Source organism: Centruroides vittatus, unplaced genomic scaffold, assembly GCF_030686945.1.
Source record: "Centruroides vittatus isolate TY-2023 unplaced genomic scaffold, ASM3068694v2 contig_926, whole genome shotgun sequence".
Taxonomy (NCBI): domain Eukaryota; kingdom Metazoa; phylum Arthropoda; class Arachnida; order Scorpiones; family Buthidae; genus Centruroides; species Centruroides vittatus.
In genome coordinates, this window is record NW_027122612.1 from 104942 (window position 1) to 129883 (window position 24942).

The 24942-nt window shown below is 32.6% G+C and overlaps 2 protein-coding genes across 3 annotated transcripts in view; both read right to left on the reverse strand.

Moving 5' to 3' along the window:
- Positions 1–1258, reverse strand: part of AGBE (1,4-alpha-glucan-branching enzyme) — a 50052-nt gene extending 48794 nt beyond the window's left edge. The window contains exon 1 of the mRNA XM_067281769.1: positions 1051–1258. Coding sequence (XP_067137870.1) covers positions 1051–1145 — 95 coding nt within the window. The 5' untranslated portion in view covers positions 1146–1258. The remainder of the gene's footprint in view (positions 1–1050) is intronic.
- A 10511-nt stretch (positions 1259–11769) lies between these two features.
- On the reverse strand, positions 11770–24558 carry asf1 (histone chaperone asf1). 2 transcript variants are annotated; one of them, XM_067281824.1, is made up of 5 exons: positions 24259–24558; positions 24020–24181; positions 16842–16957; positions 12478–12654; positions 11770–12405 (listed from the first exon to the last, which is right to left on the reverse strand). In XM_067281824.1, the coding sequence occupies exons 2-5, from the start codon at positions 24126–24128 to the stop codon at positions 12214–12216; spliced, it is 594 nt and encodes a 197-aa protein (XP_067137925.1). In that variant the 5' UTR covers positions 24129–24181; positions 24259–24558; the 3' UTR covers positions 11770–12213. The 2 variants fall into 2 exon arrangements, with proteins under 2 accessions (XP_067137925.1, XP_067137924.1); XM_067281823.1 differs by having other exon boundaries at positions 24255–24558.
- Positions 24559–24942: the final 384 nt, after the last annotated feature.

Here is a 24942-nt window from a genome sequence, read left to right on the forward strand (position 1 = left end):
TCAAATAAATTTTCTGATAAAAGATATGTATGATAGACTACTATAATCATCCAAGCAGTAGCATAACTAGAACCAATATTAGAAGGAACCTAAATTAAAATACATAAACTACCTTCTGTGGATACAGACACTAGTGCTACGGATGAAGAGTAAACCCTTAAATACGTTGTACGTAAATGTATATTTATCATATTCAAATTTTTTTCTGTACTTATTTGATTCTTTTCATTTATAAACAAAAAAAACTTCCGAAAATTAGATGTATTAACTAAAATTATCATCAAAAAACCTTAAATCAAATAAAAATAGAACGTTTATTATGAAAACAAATGTTTTCAACCATGTATAACAACCATCTTCAGGTTCCAAAATAGAATTAACAAATAGAACTGGAAGTACTGTACATTTAAAATTAAAAACATTCAAAAATTATGACCATTAAGTAGATTTAAAGTTTTTTGACAATTTTAATTTATACACATAAGAGAGAGCCCGTGCTCCTTAGGTCTCTCTCTGGTTACTTTACTACATCCAGATCAAACATTTCAAAATAAAATTAATTACCGCAGTATTTTTACCAATCAGATTAAAATTAAATTTTTAACCTATTCTTTTGAGGTTAAATACATAAGATATAAATAATACTATTTTATTTTTTCTTTTTGAAAAGATTAATCTTCTCAATCTTTAAAACACTTATACCTTCCCAATCATTTCAACATTATAAAAATTTAACAATTAAGAATTTTATTTTTTATCAATGTCCTTGATTTATGAACTTAGAACAGATAAATCTTACAATTGTAGATTTTATAACTTTACAATATTGAATGACTTCACAACTACATTCTGAAAAATAAATAATTGATAACAACTTCCAAAATAAACTTATTAAATGTAAATTTGCATACAAAAGGGCATTCTAAATGATAAAGTTTATTTTAAGTCATTTAAATAACAGCAAAGTATATTTATATTTAAAAAAAAAAAATGTGTCCTTGAACTTTTACAAATAGTTAAATGTAAAGGTTAAATTTCCTATTTTCTCACCTCCTTTTAATTTCTTTCTCATAAAACTTTAAATATGGATCTATTTGAAACGAACGATTCAATTTCGGTATGTCTACTTTCTTATTTTCTTCCATTATCTAACTAAGAAAATAATATCTAGTAAAATATTGTTATTCGTCTGCTTATGTTACAACTGTACCACCAAATCGAGATTATATGGCTGCTAATCGTCTGCTTACATCGCTATTATAACTTTATCATCCGAACACCAGAGGCGCTCTTTTAAATTTTTAAATAGAATTAATTTAAAAATATTAAAAATTAATAACTGTCTAAATTCCAAAATATTTAATGCATATTTATAAATCCAAACAAAAACATCTGAAATGTAAAAAGTTGCTCTCCAAGTAAAACTTATCACAATTTAGACAACAGTGAAATTTTATCTTAGGAATGTTTCTTTGGTAAAGATAACCTTGGCCCAGAGAACATAACTGGCGTCCGGGACACGAAACTTTATTGGCGCCCCCTCCAGAAACACACATAATTTGTCTTGGAGACCATTTCGGCTCCCCTCTGCGAGTGGCGCCCGGTGAATAATAGACTCCCCTCGCTACGCCATTCTTTTTTTAAACTCTTTCCGATCTGTGGGCACTAAAAGGGCCTCTTTCAGCTAGCCCATTATGGATTCGGTCAGACCCACGATGGAGCGGCATGGTGGTGAAGGACGGGAGCAGACGTATCCGATCAGATCACTCCCCCAAAAATTCCGGGGATAATTCGATCACGTTGGGATTCGAACCCGGGTCCCCCACAACGGAAAGCTGCCACCTTGACCGCTCGGCCATCCGCCCGTCAAAGAATCTACAGTTTTGTTAATTTAAATTAAAAATAAATATAACAACATATCGAATAGACTTCACTTAAGTAACGAAAGTAATTCTGATGTCATAGACCCCCTCGCTACGCCAATGGCTTGGCCATTCTTTTTGAAACTTTCGCTAATATCTCACGCCATAATATTTTTTTTTCTGACAGCTAAAAATTTTCCTTTATGTCTTCATTACTTAGAACGTAACAATTTTGATTTCGAAGGAATGCTACATTTATTTCCAAATTTTGTCATGTCTACGAGAGTCACAATCAAAGCTGCATTTTTGTAATTGACATTCTAAACAATCCAATCCATTAGTTGGTGTCGACCCGTGACCTCACGTTGCTACAAATTGAAAAATTTGTAACTTATAAATTCCCACTGTTGTCCGTCCGCTGTCTTAACAGCGGTCGCTCACCGGTGGCCTGCTCGCCATTTGCCCCTGGTCCTTTTTTTTTAACTCTTTCCGCCCAATGGGCACTAAGAGGGCCTCTTTTAGTAGGCCCATTATGGGTTCGGCCAGGCCCACAATGGGGCGACCGGGTGGTGAGGGACGGGGCCCGACATATCCGAACGGACCACCCCCCGAAAAATTCCTGGGGATTATTCGACCCGTTCGGATTCGATCCCGGGTCCCCCAGAGCGGTAGGCTGCCATCTTGACCGCTCGGCCATCCGGCCGTCCGCCCCCTGGTCCTAAGCTCATAGGCGTCGAATCTCAAGAAACCCAGATATATGTAACACAAGCCCCCATTTCTCTTGTTAACGTCTATTCCCCACATGGCGTCGAGCCGGCTGTACCGCTGGACTCCCTCTTGCGGACTATCCTCGCATTGTGTGTGTAGATTGGAACGCTCGTCATCCCTATTGGGAAAACGAGTGCAACCGCCCAGACGGCGCTGGCCGCACCCTCTTCGATTGTTAATCGCAGTCGCATTTTAGAAAACAGAGAATCGGGAAGGTTAGAACTTCCTGGACGTTTCGTGGTTTCGTTTATTAAAGTGACCATCGGATCAGCCTTGCATTCGAGGCTGGTGCTAGGGATAGAAAGGAAATAATTATCGTGACACCGATGTCTCAGATTCTTAAAATCATTCTCTTCACTGGGACAACCTAGGCCATGCATTTGATCATTTGTTGACAAACACTTGCATTCACGTTGACAATATGGCAGACCTCGTACACATTGTTCGTGTCATATTTACAAATAAAAAAATAATCGATTTCATTATTTGCAGTCACGTTTCTGTAATTGATTTATTTTAAATATGAAAGATCGACTATCGTAAATGTTTTTTTTTCTTATTTATTTAGTAACCATATAAACCCGTTATTTTATTTATTAAAATATATTGAACAATAGTAATAATGCGAAACAATGAATTAAAAGACTAGTAATAATGCAAAATACCGCTTTTTTCTACTTTTCGAATGCTTATATTGCAGCAACTGCTTTATACAAAATCTTGAAATTTTGCACACTACCTAAGAAAATAATTTTCCTTCGAACGACACTTGATATTGGAAAATATCATAGAATGTTTGGGGGCAAAAAATCGATCCCGAAAATCGGAAACTCTGATTCCTGTATATGTTGTCAGTTAGTGACTTTTTTAGTGTCTTATATCAGAGTCACTACCGTGACTCCTGATATAAGACACTAGATTATTGGATCAAATTTCATCCGTTATTATTAAATACAGAACGTCCTCAATATATGTCATACTTAAGTTCTTAAAACCCGCCGTGAACAAAATGGTGTACATCGAATATCAATTTCTCACCGAAATAATGTATTATGTGACATTGCCGACCAACTAAAAACAATTTATGTGTAAGTGTCTAGTGTACAATAAGAAACTGTTTATATGGAAGTGCCGCTACTTTCAACACCTAGAAAACAATGTGACGGCCGGATGTTTGAGCGATTAAGACTTCAGTCTACCGCTCTGACATCGAATTCGGGCTATTGAAGAACCCAGGGCAATCTGTACCTGATGTGTCGAGTTACGTTCCATGCAGTCCGGCAGCCCACATTGTGAATCTTAAGAAACCAAAAATGGGTAAGATTAAGACAGTTCTCGATGAACAAAACCAGCTACCGTGATGCTTGCAAGTATGATGAAACATACGATAAGCACAAAGATCTTTAACGAGTTTTTTTTTTTTTTTTAACTCTTTCCGCCCTGTGGGCACTAAGAGGGCCTCTTTTAGTAGGCCCATTATGGGTTCGGCCAGGCCCACAATGGGGCGACCGGGTGGTGAGGGACGGGGCCCGACATATCCGAACGGACCACCCCCGAAAAATTCCTGGGGATTATTCGACCCGTTCGGATTCGATCCCGGGTCCCCAGAGCGGTAGGCTGCCACCTTTACCGCTCGGCCATCCGGCCGTCAAATCTTTAACGAGTTAGCAATACTGAAATACGAGCGGGATTTGTGCGCAGATAATTTCTTACCACACTAAATTTAACAGAACAATTCATCACAAAACGATTATTGATGCTAATGTGTGAAATTCCATTTAATCGATGCAAGATGTGTGATTACCAGAGCCCCTTCGGCCGCCAATTTAAAGTCTTTTAATCTTTAAAATTGGCGTTTCCACTTCCCGGGACGAGGACCCAGGGGTTGGATTTGTGGGAAGCGAGTGTTCGTGTTGTTTCATTGCTGTCGAATTACACGGAACGAGGCGCATGACATGTAAGTGCGTGAGTGCGAGAATTCAAGTAAAGGTTAAACGGTGTATATCTTCGTGTAAAGTGATGTTGTGTCCGTGTGTGTGTGTGTGTGTGTGTGATCGAAGAACATTTTCGGCATGTCTATAAACAGAAAACAGTAAATTACGATACGAGAATAAGATGTGTTAAAAAATAAAACGAAAGAGTTCTTACCATCGGAGATTTCGGAAAATATTCACTTGTCCACTTGGTCCTCTTCGTGGTAAAGTTGGGGAGGGAGATTCTTCTCCCTCCCAAATGTTCCTATAAAACACAAAGACAGTGAGAAAAGAAAGTTGATTCATTTATTACCTAAGGTTAAAATTATTACCTTTGTCAGATAGTCTTTCTTCCCGAACAGTGTTATGAGAAGAGCCTGACCTAGCCTAACCTAACCTAACCTACCCTAACCGGAGGCTCAATCCTCATAACAGCTGTTTGGGAAGAAAGATCGGCCGAATGTCGCGTCCGGTGAGTAAAAGTGTCACGTCCGGGTGGTCACAATCGGGAGTCAAATCCGTTGTCGTCGACCGAGTGTCAAGTTCGGGAGACAAGTCCGTGTGGGTCACGACCGGGTAAGAGAGGTCACGTCCGGGAAAAGCTGTCGAGTCCGGGTAAAGTGTCGAATCCGGTAAGAAAGTCGCGTCCGGGTGAAGAAGAGGAAATCGAAGAGGATCACCGCCTAGGCCAAGGGAACCGCAGCCGTCCGCAGCAACTAAACCACGGACAGCCCGGTCCCTCAACTTCGGCGGCTCTCTCCTTCGACTCCTCCCCGTTCCGACTTCGGCAAGGCGGTGGCGTCGCCGTCGCGGACGAACGGGCAGAACGCGACCAACCAGAAAATGTCAACTCAGACGAGTTGTCACTTTCAGCATCCTCCACAGCAAGGTCTGTGGCAGGATGACTCCCGAAGACCTTGGCCAAGTGCACTGGACCCAGGGTGTAGCGTCGCATCATCCCGACTCCGGGAGGATGCCACGCCACGCGCACTTGGGGAAGGTCTTCTTCACCCGCTGCCTCTCGCTCGTCGAGCCCCCGCTCCTCCAACGGCACGGAACGACAGACTCGTTCCGCGTCGTCCGAGGAACCCCCTCCCTCCGGCGCCACCGTCTGCCTCCGCCGGAACCGCCTCCAAAGCCGCACCAACGTCTTCATTCTGTAAAAAAGAAAATTTGCAATTAGTCCAGTGAAAACAAAAGCTTAAATTAATATAGACGTAGAAATATAACACCTTAATTTGTTGCTGAGAAGAATATATAATTGAAAACACAAACGTTTTCAGCCCGATTAACAGGCCATCATCAGGTCAAAAACAAAATGGAACAGATACGTTCCATGTATAGAATACAAATATTTAAATCAAAATTTAGAACAAAAAAATTTTTAAAATATCCAAGAGAAACGGAAGAACACATAAAATTAACACAAAATAAAATTGAAAATAAAAAATATCATAAATCTTCCAATAAACTAATTCTAGCTTAAATTAATGCTTAAATTCTTCTGAGAAAAGCAAAATGCTCACCGCAGCTGCCTTTTTAAATCTAAAAGATTCGAATCCGAAGCGCAAACGGACGACCATCGAACGATGTGCCGAGATGTCTTCTGGGACCGATTCTCCAAGTAATATTAAATAAATTCTTACGTCTAGGGTCAATATGCATTAAGACTTACCTGAAAAATCTTCAATCTTCTCCGCAAAAGTCCGCAAACCGCAAAAAACCAACGCAATCCAAGAGCACGAGAAAAGCACGTCCGACCACAACCAGAAACACAATCGAACTGCGAATCGTCATGTGTGACGTTTTTCGAACAAACGTTAAAAGACGCGTCAACAATGTTCGAATTACGTAAAAATTAGAATTAAAAAAAATCAATTTTATTTTTTTTAATTAATTTATAATTTTTTTTTTAATTTTGCTTCAATCATTTTCTTGTGTTCGGAATTTGATAAATAAATTATCTTCTGCATTCACATGATGCAGAATGTCCAACGTGGAGATCTTTTTCAATTCTGCGTCTCGAGGCTTGACCAGCTCCGAAAATCGCCCGAAATTCGTTTGAATAAACATCTTTCTCGTCCATTTTCGGCCATGGCATGAAATAAATAAAATTCTTAGGATTTCGCCCAATATTATTTCGCTTTTCGGAAAGATTCCTCGGTCGCCGTCGGGAATGCGGGTTTCGCGTATTAATGCAACATCAGACTGGGACGGCCGGATGGCCGAGCGGTAAAGGTGGCAGCCTACCGCTCTGGGGGACCCGGGATCGAATCCGAACGGGTCGAATAATCCCCAGGAATTTTTCGGGGGGTGGTCCGTTCGGATATGTCGGGCCCTGTCCCTCACCACCCGGTCGCCCCATTGTGGGCCTGGCCGAACCCATAATGGGCCTACTAAAAGAGGCCCTCTTAGTGCCCACAGAGCGGAAAGAGTTAAAAAAAAAAAAAAAAAAAACATCAGACTGGATAAAGTTAATATTAAGCAGCACTAATATTCTCAAAACCCTAAATAAGCCATTGGTATCTTTTTAAGAAGTATTTTACTCTTCTTCGTTTGGAGGTCTTAACTATTTCGTTATTTCTGCCGTAAGGTCTTTTATAACATACAGGCATTGGTGATATTCAGCGGATTCGCACAGGTTCGGCCGAACCCGTTGTTAAAATTTTCAATTTTCCGAACCTTGTTAAACACACGGAACATTTCTCAGTGGTTTTTTTTTTAAATATATTAAAATATACGTATTATACTCTGTAATACTACTAAACTAGAGCCTTATACCCCGTTCGCACCGAGCATTTCAATCTAGATTGTGAGCAAGGTCGGGGACTGTCTTGGTGCGAATTCTCTCGACCGAAACGAGGTTTAATCGTGATCGATTCAAGAGAGTTCTTTAAACTAGATCCAGCCATAAGAGAGATCCCACAATCTCACTTGCGTGAGATAATACAAGATGGCTGAGGAAGACGTGTCGGGTTATCGGACAGTGAAATAAAAAGCATATTGTATTTCGAGAGATAATGACATCTGTCTATTATCAGCATCTGTCTATTCGGGGTAAAAAATGTCTCTGCCTAAAAAAAAAAAAAAAAAAAAAAAAAAAAAAAAAACAGGTCGCCAGCACTAATATACTATTGTTACCTGGTCTTCGCCCAGAGCTCGTTACGTTCCAAATACGCCACTGATTATTACATATATCGCAAGAAAAGGTATTGTATTTATTTCTAGCCAAAACTTCCATTTCGTTTGTCGGTGATTGTCAAGGAAAAACTTTCTGCTAGCGAACCCTTTGTTAACTATTTCGAATATCACCACTGCATACAGGGATATCTTGTTTTAAGCTGTTTATACATCGTAAAATATCAAATGCTGCGATTCGCTTTATAGCAGTGGTCTGCAACTAGAGCTGCCATATTTCTACATTTGCATTAAAGGATACTTAAAAATAATTAATGCTACTATTCGCTATCTTTTACTCTACCTCGTTCCACTTCCCGTAAAAAATAAAAAATAATAAATTAATTTATTTTTACTTAACTATTTATTTTTTTTTATATTTTAAGTTAACCCACTTTTCCCAACTGTTCTCTATATACAACGAATTCAAGGCTTGTAAAAAATTATTCTATACATTGTCTATACATGAAAGAATTTCTTAAATTTAATTTTAAAAATTTCAATTATCCGAATTTGGTAACCTTTTATTGAGACTTTCTAATACAGATTTTTGAACGTGCATCATATTTGCCCTTACAGCATGGTATAAAGAATTTATTCAATTTTTTCATATAAAATTTCTATATTTTTCTGTAGAATAACTGTATTGATATGAAATCTCTTAATATACGAAGGCTATTTTTTAAATAAGGTCCGTTTTTTAATAAGAAGAAAAATGCTGTAAATATCATTAAAGTATATTTTTTTCCATATTCTACATACTTTTATCTACTTTTCTACATAATTTCCATTTTTGTTTAAACATTTGTCATACCGCTCAACAATTTTTTGAATTCCGACTTCAAAGAAATCTGCCGCCTGTGAAGAAGCCCAATGCATGACTGCAGTTTTCACTTCTTCATCGTCGTTGAACTGTTGTCCACTAGAAACTCCTTTAGGTATCGAAACAAGTGAAAATCACTGGGTGCAAGGTCTGGACTGTAAGGTGGATGATCTAGTTGTTCCCATCCAAAAGAACTGATTAGACTTTGTGTTTGTGCAGAAACATGTGGCCTTGCATTGTCGTGGAGCAACATTACACCGGAAGACAGTAGGCCACGCCGGAGTTTCCTCAAAGTAACATAATATGTATCAGAATTGATTGTTGTACCTCTTTGCATAAAATCTACTAACAAAATCCCTTTCCTGTCCCAAAAGACAGTTGCCATGATCTTTCGTGCTGAAATCGTCTGTTTGGCTTTCACTTTGGTTGGCGAAGATGTGTGTCGCCATTCCATTGACTGTTGCTTGGACTCAGGAGTCATGTGAGACACCCAAGTCTCATCTCCTGTAACGATGTGGTCCAGCAATTCATCTCCTTCCTGATCGTATCGAGTCAAAAACGTTAAAGCACTGCCCAATCTTTTTGTTTTGTGATCGTCAGAAAGCAGTCTTGAAACTCACCGAGAACACAATTTTCGATAATTCAGTTTCACCGAAACAACGGTATACAAAACTGATCTTGAAATCTGTGGAAATTCAATTGATAACGTTGAAATCGTGAATTGTCGGTCCTCTTGAATTTTGTTATCCACATCACGAATCAAATCTTCAGAAATCAGAGGTCGGCCAGAGCGTGGCTCATCATGCACATTAACTCGCCCATCCTTGAACATTCTTACCCATTTTCGAACTTTACTGTCACTCATAGCATTATCACCGTAAACTTCACAAATCTGACGGTGAATTTCCGCTGCTGCCAAGTTTCTTGCACTCAAGAATCGAATAACAGATCGTATCTCACAGTGGGCGGAAGACTCAATTTTCTTAAACATTTTAACTTCTACAGCTCAGCACAGTGGCGTAGCGTAGTGGGGGCGGCAGGGGCAGCTGACACCCATGCTAGCCACTGGCTCAGCATACACAGACGATATGGCTGCAAATGGCGTCAAAACGCACGCCAAGCTTGGTCGGAGCAGAAGCGCATGCGTACTGCCGTGATTGTGCATTATTCTCACTCTCATTCACAAACGGACCTTATTTAAAAAATAGCCCTCGTATAAATAAATATTTGTTTCAAAAATAACGAACTGTCCACTGGAAATATCCACTTACGTTAGACCTACTATATATATAGCCATGCACACATCTATTGCATTTATTTTGTAGTTGCATGATTAATTGTATATACACACATAAATCGGTAAATATGTTATATATAGCAGTTCTCTGCATGACATCAAAGTGGTTTACTACTGACAAATTTTGAAGATGCAACTGTAAATGAGTCAATAGTGCATAGAAAGAACAGACAGTGTCCAATGACAAGTTACATCGAGCTATAACCAACTACCATAGTTGACATCATATTGTTATACTAGTTGCATTAAGTACAACATTTGTCTTTGTGTATCATCCAGTGCGCTTTGGGGAGGCATTTTGGAGGATTTGATTGACCTGAAATGTAACTTGTATCAAGAGCCAGAAACATCCCAGAATGCTATGTATATTCATGGAAGAAAATTATCTAGAAAAACTAACTCTTTACAAAACATGCACAGACCAGTACTGAAATAACTTGTAATAACTGAGGTGCAGTCTGAGACCACGCTTAACTTACAAGGAAAAATTTAATCTCTTCTTAAACACTAACTCTACAGAATGACAGTAGCTACAAGTCATGTCTGTACCTAGGATTTTAGGTCTTATCCACATACTGAGAAAGAAATAAACAGGATTTTAAAAATCAATGCAGTTCCAGAGACTGTACATCAATACAGGGTGTTTATAAACGAATGGTGCGGTTTAAAAAATTAATAATAAATCTATTTACTTTACAATATTAAATTCACAGAAGCAATCACAAAACCTTTGCGTCTTCTTTTAACATCCTTTTCACACTCGGGAAATAACTGTCTTTACGGCGGAATCGACTTTCTTTTGTAGGCTACTCTTCCGCCTCAATATGTAAAACACGGTTAAAAATATCCCCGAGGCTTTTGGCACAATCATTAAATTTTTACAAAAACTATAATTAATATAATTAAAACATGCCAGGACAAAATTCATACTTTACAATATTAAATTCACAGAAGCAATCACAAAACCTTTGCGTCTTCTTTTAACGTCCTTTTCACACTCGGGAAATAACTGTCTTTACGGCAGAATCGACCTTCTTTAGTAGGCTACTCTTCCGCCTCAATATGTAAAACACGGTTAAAAATACTCTTATATAGGCAAACCTTACAGCATAAGCAGTGGCAAATGTCCAAGTCTTTTATGCATTAATCACAATCCTTCAATATGTGTACCCAATATGGTCACACGACACACATCTACACAGTAATCAAATTCTTCCCATATGCAGTGTAGCATGTCCTCCGTGATAGTCTGTAGTGCATGCCTTTATCCGATCACAGAGTTCCTCAAGGGAAATGGGCATTGACAATACATAAACTTGGGTCTTTAACAAACCCCCACAAAAAGAAATCGCAGGGTGTTAAATCTGGCAAACGGGGTGGCCAGGGGAGCAGGTTGTCTGCTGTTGCACCACGTCCAATCCAGCGTTGGTGAAGAACACGATTAAGAACCTCATAAAGCAGCACATAAAAAACTTGGACAGTTGCCGCTGCTTATGCTGTAAGGTTTTACCATATAAAGTAACCGATTTATTAATTTTTAAAACCACATCATTCATTTATAAACACCATGTATTTAAAGGTTAATCTTTACAGAAGCAATCTTTTCAAGACAGATAGGCTGAAATAAAATTTTATGCACAGCTTGCAGGAGATTAAACATGTGAAACATTTATCCTTTGTAGAATGTTTGTGTAAATTTGAACATATTAAGCTCATATAATATTTAGTATACATTATTAAAAAAGCAAATAAACTTTGAAAATTTTAAAATGTTCTTTATTCTGTTTAGAATATAATTTGTAAGCTGGTTTCATAAAAATAACTTGCAATTCTGTTAAATTATAAAGGATTTTAAAAAATAAGTCAAAACATATTTTATATCTTTTATTTATGAAATTGAATCCACATTTAACAGATTTTACTAAATATAAATATGCACATATTGCATTTTAAAACGTTAGGTAAATTCTACAGAAATAAAGTTAACTAAAATTTTGGAAAATTCTTGCAAAACAATTCCTTGCAACAGAAAAAATTTATTGCAAAATTAAGAAATTTCACAATAAATGGTGCTGCTTGTGTAATTGCATATTGGTGAATAGTAACTTTATAAAATTAAACTTTTAAATCTGTTTTTGTGGGCATGTATAATTTTGTAAAATGTGTTTGTTGTTATGTAAGTTTTAATATAAAATTAAAAATAAGTAAATGAATTATGAATGTTCAAATGGGAATGGCTGAAAAAAACTTCAACTTGATTTTTCACAGATGATTCCTTTGTACATATAGACAAATGACTATATTTTATTTTTGCTATGAAACTTCCATGCTAGGATTACTGTCTGGAGAAACTGTTGGTTTAAGTGGTCCAGTACTGTCTTCAGAGATAATCTGATTACAGTCAATTGGACGAACTGGTGGAATATTTTCTTCTCCAGGATTATCATCCCAATCTATTTTGAACCTTGTAACTCTTGGACTTGTCGCAAGTATATTTCTCTGTAACTAAATAAAAACTCATGTAAATACTTATAAATTTATTTCTACAAATCAACATTATGGGTGAATAAAACCTACTTTTTCAAATTGAGGAACAGCAGGCGGATTTTCTCTGAACTCCATATCAGTATACTCATTGTTAACATAATACCCCACTCGTATAAATTCTTTACCTCGATAAGAACAAGTAAGGAGTACTACTGTAACACCAACAGCATCTTGAACTGGTATTTTAGATGGATCAGGAGGATCAGCCTTAAAATTAAAAACTTTAATTATTTCAAATTAAATAAAATTTTAAAGATTTTTCATAAACCAGAATTTCCACATTATAATTTTATGTGAATGAAATAATTAAATATACAAGAATTTTTGTATTATACAGTTTTCCCAATAATATTAGAAGATACAGTAAGTGCCTATGAATTTTTATTTTCAAACAACTTTTGATGAAATTTGCAAATACATTTTATAAGAGATCAGCAAAGCTGATCTCTTATAAAATGTATTCCCTTTTGTAAAATGTATCCCTTTTTGGGAGATCAGCTTTGCTGATCTTCCCAAAAAGTCTTTGTGCTTAAGATAATCATAATAATTAGTAATATGCAATTTACTTGATAGCAGGATGCACAAATAACAGTGCTACCTACCATTCTGGGGACCCAGAAATAAATATGTGGTCACCAATAAAAATAACAGCCATTTTATATCATATTACACTCAAACCTGTTTTTGTGCGGTCTATTTTTGTGCGATTTGTTTTGTGTGATTTTTTGTGTACGGTATATGAATTTCAATCAAATTGGTATACTGCACAAAAATAATTGCACAAAACACATTGCACATATAAAAAATCGCACAAAAAAAGACCGCATAAAAACAGGTTTGAGTGTATAGTTGTATTTCTCAAAAATTGGCATGAAAATTGAACCATTACTCTGTAATCCTTTTATTTCTGATATAATCTTTATTGCAGATGCTGACTTAACCAAAGATGAACTTACTGATCTTAGGACAAAAACCTTACTACAGTTTAACTCAAAAAGCTTCAGAGAATTCTGGTGTTCCCTGAGAGAAGCCTATCATCATCTAGTAAAATGAGGTATGGAAGCTTTGCTTCCATTTATAACAATATATCTTTGAGAGTTGGGATTTTCAACACTAGTAACAACGAAAACAAACAGCTGAAAACAACTAAATCCAACAATGACATGCATGTTGCCTTGTAAAATCTATGTTCTGATTAAAGATAAACAACAATCTTCACACTGACATGTCTTTAAAAAATATAATTGAACTCTAGCTTCACTATATTTTAAATATACTGTATTATTATTAACCCTTTCCCGGCCAGGGTACCGATCTATCGTTACCCTAACTGTTTCGCAAAACGGCCAGGGTACCGATTCATCGTTACCCTGTTAAAAATCGATTTTTATAAAATTTATCGACAACAGATGTCAGCACTTGACGGTATCGTCTTGTTTATCGTCTGTTTCACATATTTTTGTCCAGGTGGTGTTTTGTCGATGTAAAAAATTTTAATTATCGATGTTTTTTCCTTAATTTTTCATTTTCTGATAATTTTTTATTTCATTTTTAGCATATTCATGCAATAATATTACTATAATAAGTTCATTAATGCTATAATAAGTTTATTCAGCTATAATATGTTAATGCATCATAAATATTCAAGTTATGACCTTCAGTTCCGATATTTTATATATTTTTTTAATTTTTAATTTTTAATTATTTTTTAAATCTAAAATATCAGCAAATGTTACATCTATTGCTACTGGTAATCATATGTTTATTACGAAAATAAATAATCTTGTTTGATATAAAATGAATAAAGTATATTAGTTCATTATATTAGTTGAAAGCAGAATAAAGTTCAGATTTCAAACAAATGTTTGATATAATGTGCGATTATTTCACAACGAATAAACATACATGCATAAATGTTATATCAAATTGTACAGAACAATATTGTACGTCCTATTGGCTCAGTGACAATAAGAATGAAGTAACCAGACAATGTTAATTTTGACAAATAGTAACAAATTTTCAAGTCTGAATGTCAGTTATCATATATATATATTTTTTTCTCATAAATTTTTCAAACAAACTTTATCCAAATATATGTCATATTTAAAACTAACTATATTGATAAATATATGTGATTTTTTTCATTTGAATAAAATAATAATTTAATTTTTAGGGAATTTTTAAAACAATATTGCCTGATTCACCTATTTTGACCTTGGCCACTTTACAAAATAAGGGGGCGTGGCAAACGGCAGGCTAAGGGTTAAATATGTGAAGAAAGAATCATTTTTTAATTTAGTTGCTATATTTCAATTAAACTGTTTTCCTTTACAATTTTATGTTTTGCATTTAAAAACATTTTTCTGGGAAAGAGTCTGTGGCCTTTGCCTGAATGGCAAAGAGGTCTGTGGAATGAAAAAGGTTAAGAACCACTGTTGTATAAGCTTAATAGTGAGCCATCTCAATTATTACTGATATTATTTTTACTATTACATACTTTACTTTTTACTTTGAATTCAAAGTTTCGTCAGTACAATGTAGATTGCAATGAAAGTGTAGTGCTTGTTTTTAATAAATAAACAGTAAAAAATAGACTAATTTACCATTTGTACGTATTAAATTTCTGTGTCTTAACCAATTTTTTACTATTGAACTAGAATTAAAATTTTTATTTCATTTATGATATTTATCTTCTTATCTTTTCCCTACCAAGAATGATTAGTTAGCCAAAGTGCCACACTCCCAATTATTTTGGATAATTGACACACTACTGTAAAATGAAATCTTTTATTTCTTACAAATTTCTAAATTAAAAACTGTTATACAGTAGAACATAGATTATCCAAATGTCGATCAACTGAAACATCAATTAACCGAAAGCTTTCCAGTCAGACTGTCAAAATGTGTGTTGTGCTGAATCAAACGTTTTTGATAATAGATTAACTTCTAAAGTATAATTTTTTTTTTATTTTTATATTTTTCAATATACTTATTTTGTTTGTACAAAATAAAGAAATAATTTTTAACAATACAACAGCCACAATTATTATTTAAAAAATTTTCGTTACTCTTAACATTGACAAAAATTCAATGCAAATTTTCTTCATTGTGTGTCAGACACAATGAAGAAAAATTTCAACGTGGGATATATTATTATACTATTATTGGGATATACTAATATACTAATTACAAGGGCTATACTAATATACTATATTAATAATGTATTTTTTTGTACATAATTGGTTATCTGAAAAATTGATTTTCTGATCAACCCCAGTCCCTAAGTAATTCGGATAATCAACGTTCTACTGTAATTAGATAAGATTATCATTACAAGAAGTTTGGAAAAGAAAAATGACTACAGACATAAAAATAAAATGGTAAGGGCTTGCTAGACCTTCATGGCACTTGAAAAGGATGTTAAGAAGACCAGGAAAGAAGCCCAGTAATTTTCAATTATAGCAAGATATAGAATTTAAACAACATAAACTTAAAAAGTGTAATTTTCTTAAATTATGATAAATTTCTCTATTTATTTAACCAAAGTCAATTATAGATAGTAAAGGAAAAAATATTTTAGTTTAAAAACACAAAGACATTAGCTCAAAGTTAAAATTGTGTGGAACCATCTATCAATACTATGGGTTTTTATTAAAAAATAATTTTTATATTATTAACTATTATAAAAAGGCCTTCAAACCTTAAGTTTGAAGGTAGAAATAAGTTTTTTAAAACATTATAAATGCCAATAACAAATAACATTTTCATTAAGTCTGACCCCAATTGAGATACAACACATGACCCCCCATTATCTCCCTATTCCCATGACCTTTAATTATCAGAACTTACTAGCATCAATGCTCCATATATAGAGATAACCCTGCCAAGTTTCAAAATTTTTTTTGTTCATCTAGTCCTGAGATATAATGCAAATAAGATGCCAACACAAACACAGAATTTTGTAAGAGATTTTTTTAAAGTTTTGGGCTCCTGGAGTATCAAAACATTGAGAAATGTGAAAAAAACTATGGGGTCAAAATTTGGCTGACCACCATACTTCCCCTATGTTATATTCTATGACAGCTTGGAAAGTAAAAGAAAGAAATAAAGAAAAACCAATTGTAAAATAGTGTATAAAATTGATGTAGTATATTTGTATAAGAAACACCAATAAAATTTTAATGAGTCACAGCAATTGAATAATGAGTACTGATTACAATATTTAATTTAGTATTCTGTACTCTATTCCTTGTCATATATAGTAGTTAATAACTAACTATTATTAAACATATGAATATTAATACCCTTTATCATTATTTGCACATCACTATTGATTATAGAGTTATTTCTGAATTTAAGTGATTTTCATTAAAAATTAATATCAATATTTCTACCTGAAATACAAACATATGCCTTCCTTCAGGAACTGGTCCTACATAAACAGTATCAAGTATCTGATCATAATCTTCACTTTCTGCTGATCCAACATAAATTATTTTCCATTCTAGATCTAAAAATAAAACAAATACATTACTTCAAATAAGTATTTTAAAAATTAATAATACTTTTCACTTGAAACTGGATATATCTTTAATATTTTCAAAAAGATTCATTATATTAATTTTCTTAGAAATTCTTAAGCATATTTAAATCAAGAATATAAACATCCATAAACCTGATTTTTTAGATTAAAGCAAAATGATTGCAGGATTATATTAGGCTATATTAATGCTACTATTAATAATTAAATGTTAAGTAATTTGGTCTAAAGGTAGGCATTAGACACTATTTCTTGATAGATTTAATCATTATAATTAAATTAATATCTTACAATTAATTCAATATAGCTTGATACTAGCAATAAGCCCAGCAAATCATAGACAAAAATTAATTGATATAATAGAAATCCAATCAATATTTTGAAGTGGCATGCATGACATTATCTAAGTTAAAAGTACGTTAATGTAACTGCAGAGTTTTGTAACAATTGGCTGAACGGCCTAATGAGTGTATAGCAGACAAACAAACACCCTCATTTATATATATATAGATAAATAATCTAGCAATCATTTGGCTGTAATAAAGAATATTTTAAAATGTTTTTAAGTCTATTTTAATCTTATTTTTGTAACCCAGACTTAAATAATTTAAGGAATTGAACAGGAAATAGAATGAAATTACAGTAGTAGTACACAAGAATGAGGAAAAAAAAATTTACTTCTCAAAAAGTTTTCACAACAAAACTTAATACGTCAGAATATTTATTTTTAACAAGACTATAACATTTATGTATTATTTTATTACAGAATGTTTATTTTTAAAAGTCATTTCATAAATTATTTTAAAAACATTAACTGTGATGGCATTAAATAAAATTTTAAACAGTCTTAAGAGACAAATACTACTAATAAAATTGAAAGAGTATCACATTTATTTGATTAAACTTTTTTCAGGGCAAGTAATATTTAATCATTAAAAAAAAAATATGCAAATTCTTGAACTTTATTACCCATACTGTATATCTTAAAGCTAAATGATGATTATGGAGTTGTTAGTGTCAAAGGATAGGAATTAATATTTTATTGATGATTGCAATCTGGCCAGTTAGGTTATTAGTTAAGGTCCAGTCATTGTGTATTATTTCTCCAGTAATTACATCGCTCTGCCATAACAAACAGCCAGAGCAACATTTCATACAGTAGTTGAAATTAACTAATTACCAAGGATAGTTTGTGCAGCCACGAATTTGTACATCACTATCAATATCTCACAACAAATGACAATTTATTATGATAACTGAAGATGCATTACTGAAATCTTACCATCTGATAGACTTGATGTATTGATTTTCTTGCATAGAAATTTTAATATAGCAGCAAGCCTCACTACATTTGTGACATACATCATAATTATATATATGCATGAAAATTAATTTGAGTTATAAAACATTTTTGGAAATCCTTTAAGATATTATATTTCTCATAGTAAACCTGATAGATTGTGTCACACACTATTTTAAGAATTTGTTTTTAAAAGAAATTTTTTGGAAAATGGAAGACTATCTTTTTTTTTATAAGTTATTTAAATGATTTATTTATATATTTAAAATATTTTAGTAATTTGATATACAACCTACAGTAAATCTTGGTTGAATATGGAATAGCAATAATAGAAAATAAAATTTAAAAAAATCCTTTTGTTACATTAAATAGAAAAAGTTAAATCATAAATAATTTTTAAAAATGTCTACCAGAGTTTAACAAGGTAACCAAGGTAACTGTTTTTTCAATCTTTATGGTAAAACGTGTTTTGTAAAATGTTGTAAATCACTTTGTCATTTAAAGACTTATTTATTGGTCAATAAAAGAAGATTAATTAAAAATAAAAAGAAAGAAAGAAAAACCAGCCTTATGTTGCTTAATCTTCAACTTGAAGACAACACAACAGAAAGCAACATTTTATTACACTGTAGCAATTATACTATTTAAGGAAAAGCAAAAACCAGGATATTCACTACATTTAGCAGTATTTGTATGTTCTTTGTGTTTGGAATGTTACTGGCTGGAGAAGTACAAGTTTGCTGACTTAAGAATCAGATTCAGTGGCACTAGGAATAGGTTACTGATTTATACAGATTTGTGTTTTCCCAAATGGTTTGGTGGTGAATCCAACCAAACAAATCTGTGTACATCAATCCTATATAAAACAAGATCCTATTGAAATACATAGTACAGTGGAACCTCAGTATACGACCTTAATCCGTTCCTGATGTTTGGACTTATACTGAATAGGACGTATACCAAACCAACCTTTCCCATAAGTAGTAATGTAAAAATGATTAACCTGTTATCATGTAAAAAAAACCCTCTTGATATGGTATATTAATGGGGTTGTAAAATAATTTAAACACTGTTTGAGCACATTAATAAAAATATAAATTTTATTATAGATTTTTAAAGTTATTACAGTATACTGTATTATATTATTTAAATCATTAAATCAAAATCAAATCAAATCAAACTCTCCTTAATACTAATAATCTGTTTAGAAATTGATTAAACCCCTTTCACAACGTTAGCAGATTTAATAATGTCTATTTTTCACAATTGTCGATATCGTCATTCTCGGAATACAGTATGCAACAGTTAAAACTAGAACACCTATGCCATCTTCATATTTCCCAACAATCCCTTTTTTCAGTTCCATTGTGATTCTAGTCATTTTTTTTAGTTTTCTGTTGCTTTTCATTTGCCTTTTTGCAATTCATGATTAATAAAAATAATAAAATTTTACTTACAAATTAAAATCAGAAGAAATTTAATAAATTTATAAACTGTGGGACCGCGAACGTCTAATCTGGTCTAGTAAACCGATAGTGCTACTTGTTCATAGATGGCGCGTATAATTGAATTAAGTCATATACCAAGCAAAATTTGTTTCGTCCAAACAGGACGTATTCCGAATTGGACGTATTCTAAAGCAGACGTATACCAAGGTTCCACTGTACTATTGATAACATAAACTTACATTACGAACAATTATTGAATAATTATATAAATTTTCTTTATTCTTATTAAATGTTGGAAAAAGTTCAATTTCTACAACAAGTTTTATTTATTTGATCATCTATCAACATCTCAAACTGTTCCTAGCAAAAAAAATTATATCCATTTAAAACAATTAAAATAAAAATAAGCCTTGAGTTTAGCAATACAAAGGAACTATTATTAAAAAATACACTTACGTAAAACCAGATAACCGGAGTGATTAGTATTCGGGTTGCAAACGTTTATCAGAAGACAGTCTACAAAAAGGAATATATTCGAATTTATTACTACTAAGCCTGAAGAAGAGCCTAGAAGAGGCTACAAAAACGTTTGCGACCCGAATACTAATCACTCCGGTTATCTGGTTTTACGTAAGTGTATTTTTTGATTGAATCACCGGTGTGTAAGGAAGATTGAGGAACTATTATTGCTGCAAGTGCCTACATGTTAGATTAAATTCGTGATTTGAGTTTATTAAACTTTCAAATTACTTCAAAATAATAAAACTAATTAGTATTATGGTGGTTTTACCTTTTCAATTAGGATAATCTAAAAGTATATCTAATACATTTAATTTTACATAATTAGAGAATAATGGCATAAAATTTATAAGTATCAATAGAATGCCAGGATTTACATTAATACAAAAGAAGACAGATTAAACTCAAAAGAACCATTTACATCATAAACATATCACCAGTTTTTATCATCAATGAGGTGATAAATTCAGATGAAATGGAATTCCAAATATTTGAAACATTTATTATATATATAGAATTACACAGGCAAAATCTGTCAAAATTCATTATATAATTTACTAAATATTTTTGTCAAATATTTAATAATAATTCGATACAGTATTAGTATAGTGTATGTCAAGTAGATGTTTACAAGTATTACAATAAAAATAAACATGGTGTGGCTTTTAAGTGAATAGATTTTTAGTATAATACAAGAGAAAAAAATTAAAACAATTTACAGAATTAGGAAATATCTTGTACTTGTTTAGAACAGCATTAAAAGGAATTTAGTAATAAAATCAAAAGAATATTTAAGTACAATCGGTTAACAAACATAATCCATTCAAAGACAATGTTTACTACCTGAACTGTTTAACTGATTAATTCGATTAATTCGTTCTAGAGACCCAAAAAATAAATAAAATATTGTAAAATTTCTTGCTATGTTTATTCATATGTAATAACAATAATATCAATATATACATATACAAGCTTGCATTTTCATCAGTCATGTTTTTTTTTCATTTGTGTTAAAGATTCTGTCTAATGTTGATTGCTTTTCTCTCTTCTTCAGGATTTTTGGAAGTGATTAATAGCATTATCATTACAGAAATCTCCAAGCCTATTGACCTCAACCTGGTTTGGGTGCCATTCTAAGACCATTGTTTTGACATTCTCTCATTTCTTCAAAGATCTTTAGCAGATATTGGCATTGGTCCTCTTTCACCATCATCTTTTTTAGAAGAAAACACATCAATAAATTTTTGGTGTTCTTCATTCAAGAGTTCTTGGAGTTCTTCTGTCGTCAGATCATTTCCATGTTCCATTATGAGCTCTTCCTCTTCAATGTCATCTTCATTCACCTCCAATTCCAGATCTCTAGCAGTTGTCACAATTTCATCCATAATTTCAGGGACATCATCTCTGTCTCCCTGAAAGCAGGAAGGACACAGCTTTCGCCAAGCAGAATTTAACTGTCATTGAGTGACTTCTGATTATGCCTTTTGAATGAGCTGTATAGCTTCAAGAATATCAAATTTTTCTTTCCAAAACATTTTAATGTCATCGTTGAGGAGACCTGGCATGCTTCAAAACACAGACAAAACAGTGCTCAAGTGTACACTTTCTTGAAACCTGCAATAACCTCTTGATCCATTGGTTGAATCAACAAAGTAGAATTTGGAGGCAGAAACTGAACTGTAAGTCTTCCAGCAAATTATCTTCAAGGTCTTTTGGGTGTCCCAGGGCATTGTCCAATAGCAACAGTGCTTTCAATGGCAATTCATTGGTCTGAAGGTAATCCTTGATGCTTGGAGTACTAACTCCAAACAGCCATTCTTTGAAAAGAGCCTGCACGACCCATGCTCTTTTATTCAATCTCCACATCACTGGCAATCTTTCTTTAATTATGGTAGGGTTCTCAGAGTGATAGACAAGAAGCTTCATGTCACCACTAGCATTAGCTTATAAAAGTAATGTCAATTGGTCTTTAATGGATTTATGCCAAGGGAATATTTTTCTCATCTTTCATGACTGCATACACTTCAAAAATAAACCAGATTCATCACAATTGAAAATTTGTGGACAATATCCTTCTTGAAATCTTAGACAGAACTTCTCAGCTTCTATCTGCATTACATGTTTAATGCCAGATCTCCGTCTAAACTTTGTGAACCATCCAGTGGTAGCCTTGACTTTATCTCCTCATGTAACAAATGTGGAGTTTGTTTCTTCAGTTCTTCAAAAATTTCTCTAGCCTTCACTTGAATGAGTCATACAAGTTACATCTCTTTTCATGAAATTTGTTTCATGAAAGTGTTTGTTATGTGATTTGTTCCCAGTCTGAACTGCTCATTAACTGATCACCCACTGTACAAAAAAATTGTTAATATTGTAACTTAAGAGAGATCTCAATTATTTTTGTATTAGATGAACTACTTCATTACAGTTTAAACTTTAAACTACTACTTTAAACTTATTAATTAAAAATTTATACTGCTAAATTAGCTTGAACAATTTCCTCATATGATTTAATTTTCTAAATAGTACAATAAAAATTTTATGAAATTTAAAATTTTTCTAAAAATCCAAATTAGACAGAGAAAGAGAAATAATAATTATAAAAACATAATATGTAATATACTTTAAAACTACCATCTTTCTAAATAAAGTATAAATTAACAACATTATATTAAAAACATACAAAGAAGCTTTAAACGTATACAAAAACAAAAGTACTTTTACTGAACTTTGTTTTTAATATGGTATTGTTAATATGTATATTTCACTTGAAAGGATAATAATGATATATAATAACAGCAAATGATATTTGAGTTTAGATTTAAATCAACTTTATCAAATGATTTTTGAGAAAGTGATTAATGTCACAGATGTAATCATTCATTATTTAATCCAATGTACTACAATTTAAAACTAACTTACAGAATAAAATTTCCATTCTACACTATGATTTATAGTTTTAAAACTTCCAATAATGTGCACCTTACAATAAACCAGTTAATATCTCAAGTATATGTTAATTCAATAAATTCTCAACAATTCTTTAAATAATAGTAAAGTAATACATCTCTGTGTTAATATTAATTACATCATTATTAAGAATGATCATTCAGTCTGGTATTATTAGTTACCAAATATCTGTACATTATCAATGCATATATCAATTTAATTCTTTAAGGAGTAAAAAATTACACCAACAAAACTTTTTCAAATCCAAGTTAGAGTTTGGTTAATTAGACAGTGAATAAAACATCAACACATTTGTATCATTAATTAAATGTGTACTGAAAAATATACTTTAGTTATTAATATGTTATTAAATCATTTACTTAACACAGAATACACAGTATAAAGTGCATTTTTATATGAATTACAATTATATATTCTAAACAACTTTTGAAACATTGATCTTATAAAAAATGTGTTTATGTAGACCCTACTACACTTTAAATAATTCAATGAATAATGTTGATATAAAGAAATCTGTTAAATTAATTGTAATGTTTCATGATCTTATGAAATTCTGAAAACACAGCAGGGCACTATTTACAGATGATTGATATATATATAAACTTTAAAGTAAAAATTTGTTTTAAAACAATATTTGCTTTAATTAACCAAATAATTTGAATATTTTCTGTTTAAATAATTTAAACTAAGTTTAGTTTTTCTCCAAACTAAACAATGTGCATTAGCTTTTACAATGTGCTTGGTTTTTTCACTGACCATTTAAAACTTAACACAATAATATTAATTTGATTTTACCTTCTTTTAAATCTTCAATGCATTCGAAAGTGATTTCAAACTGGAAAGGATTGAAAAATGGAGATGGATTATCCAAAACGACGACGTTGCATACGTGAACTTTAGCCATTTTATGGAGGATGTATTCGAATTTAAATTGACAATATCTTCAATCTTAATTTGCTAAATAATCGAAATTAAAATATTAGCCAATTACGAATATATTTTCAATATATTTAATTATTAAAAACATTACTAACCAACTTTTTAAGACTTTTTTTTTGTTAAACAGTGAAGGAAAATAATAGAATAACTTTACATTCCGTTTATATATCAAATTGAAACAATATTTGATTTTATAAATTTTTGATTGACTTAGGTTAAAGTGTAAAAAAAATCAACTGATTGGGGAAAAACTTCGAATCGTGTAGTTTTGCATGAAGTGCAGGTTGTTCACTATAAAAAAAATTTTATTTGGCGCGAAAGATTTTCACTTCAACTTAATTTGTTGACAAGTTGCCACCCTAGAAATCTATGACGTAAAATCACTAATAAAATTCAAAAAAAATTAGATAAAACTTTAAATTAAATTAAATAATTAATTAAATTCTTAAATATAATTTAAAAGATTAATAACTATATATAAATTAATAATATTATTATTACGTTGGGTTATGTGAGATATACTTGGTTAACACCGGTGGCTGTGTACTATGCCGAACCAAAGTCAAGGCATAGTAAACAAAACAAAAATTAAAAAAAGTGTATCAGTGTGAGTGTCTGTATTCAGGAATTTCCTCACAATATGACATGTATTCAATATAGTGGCCTTCTGTAGTGTGATGTATGTGTTTCCAGTGGTAATATTCGAAATATTTAACAAGGGGTTCGCTAGCAGAAAATTTTTCCCTGACAATCACCGACAAACGAAATGGAGGTTTTGG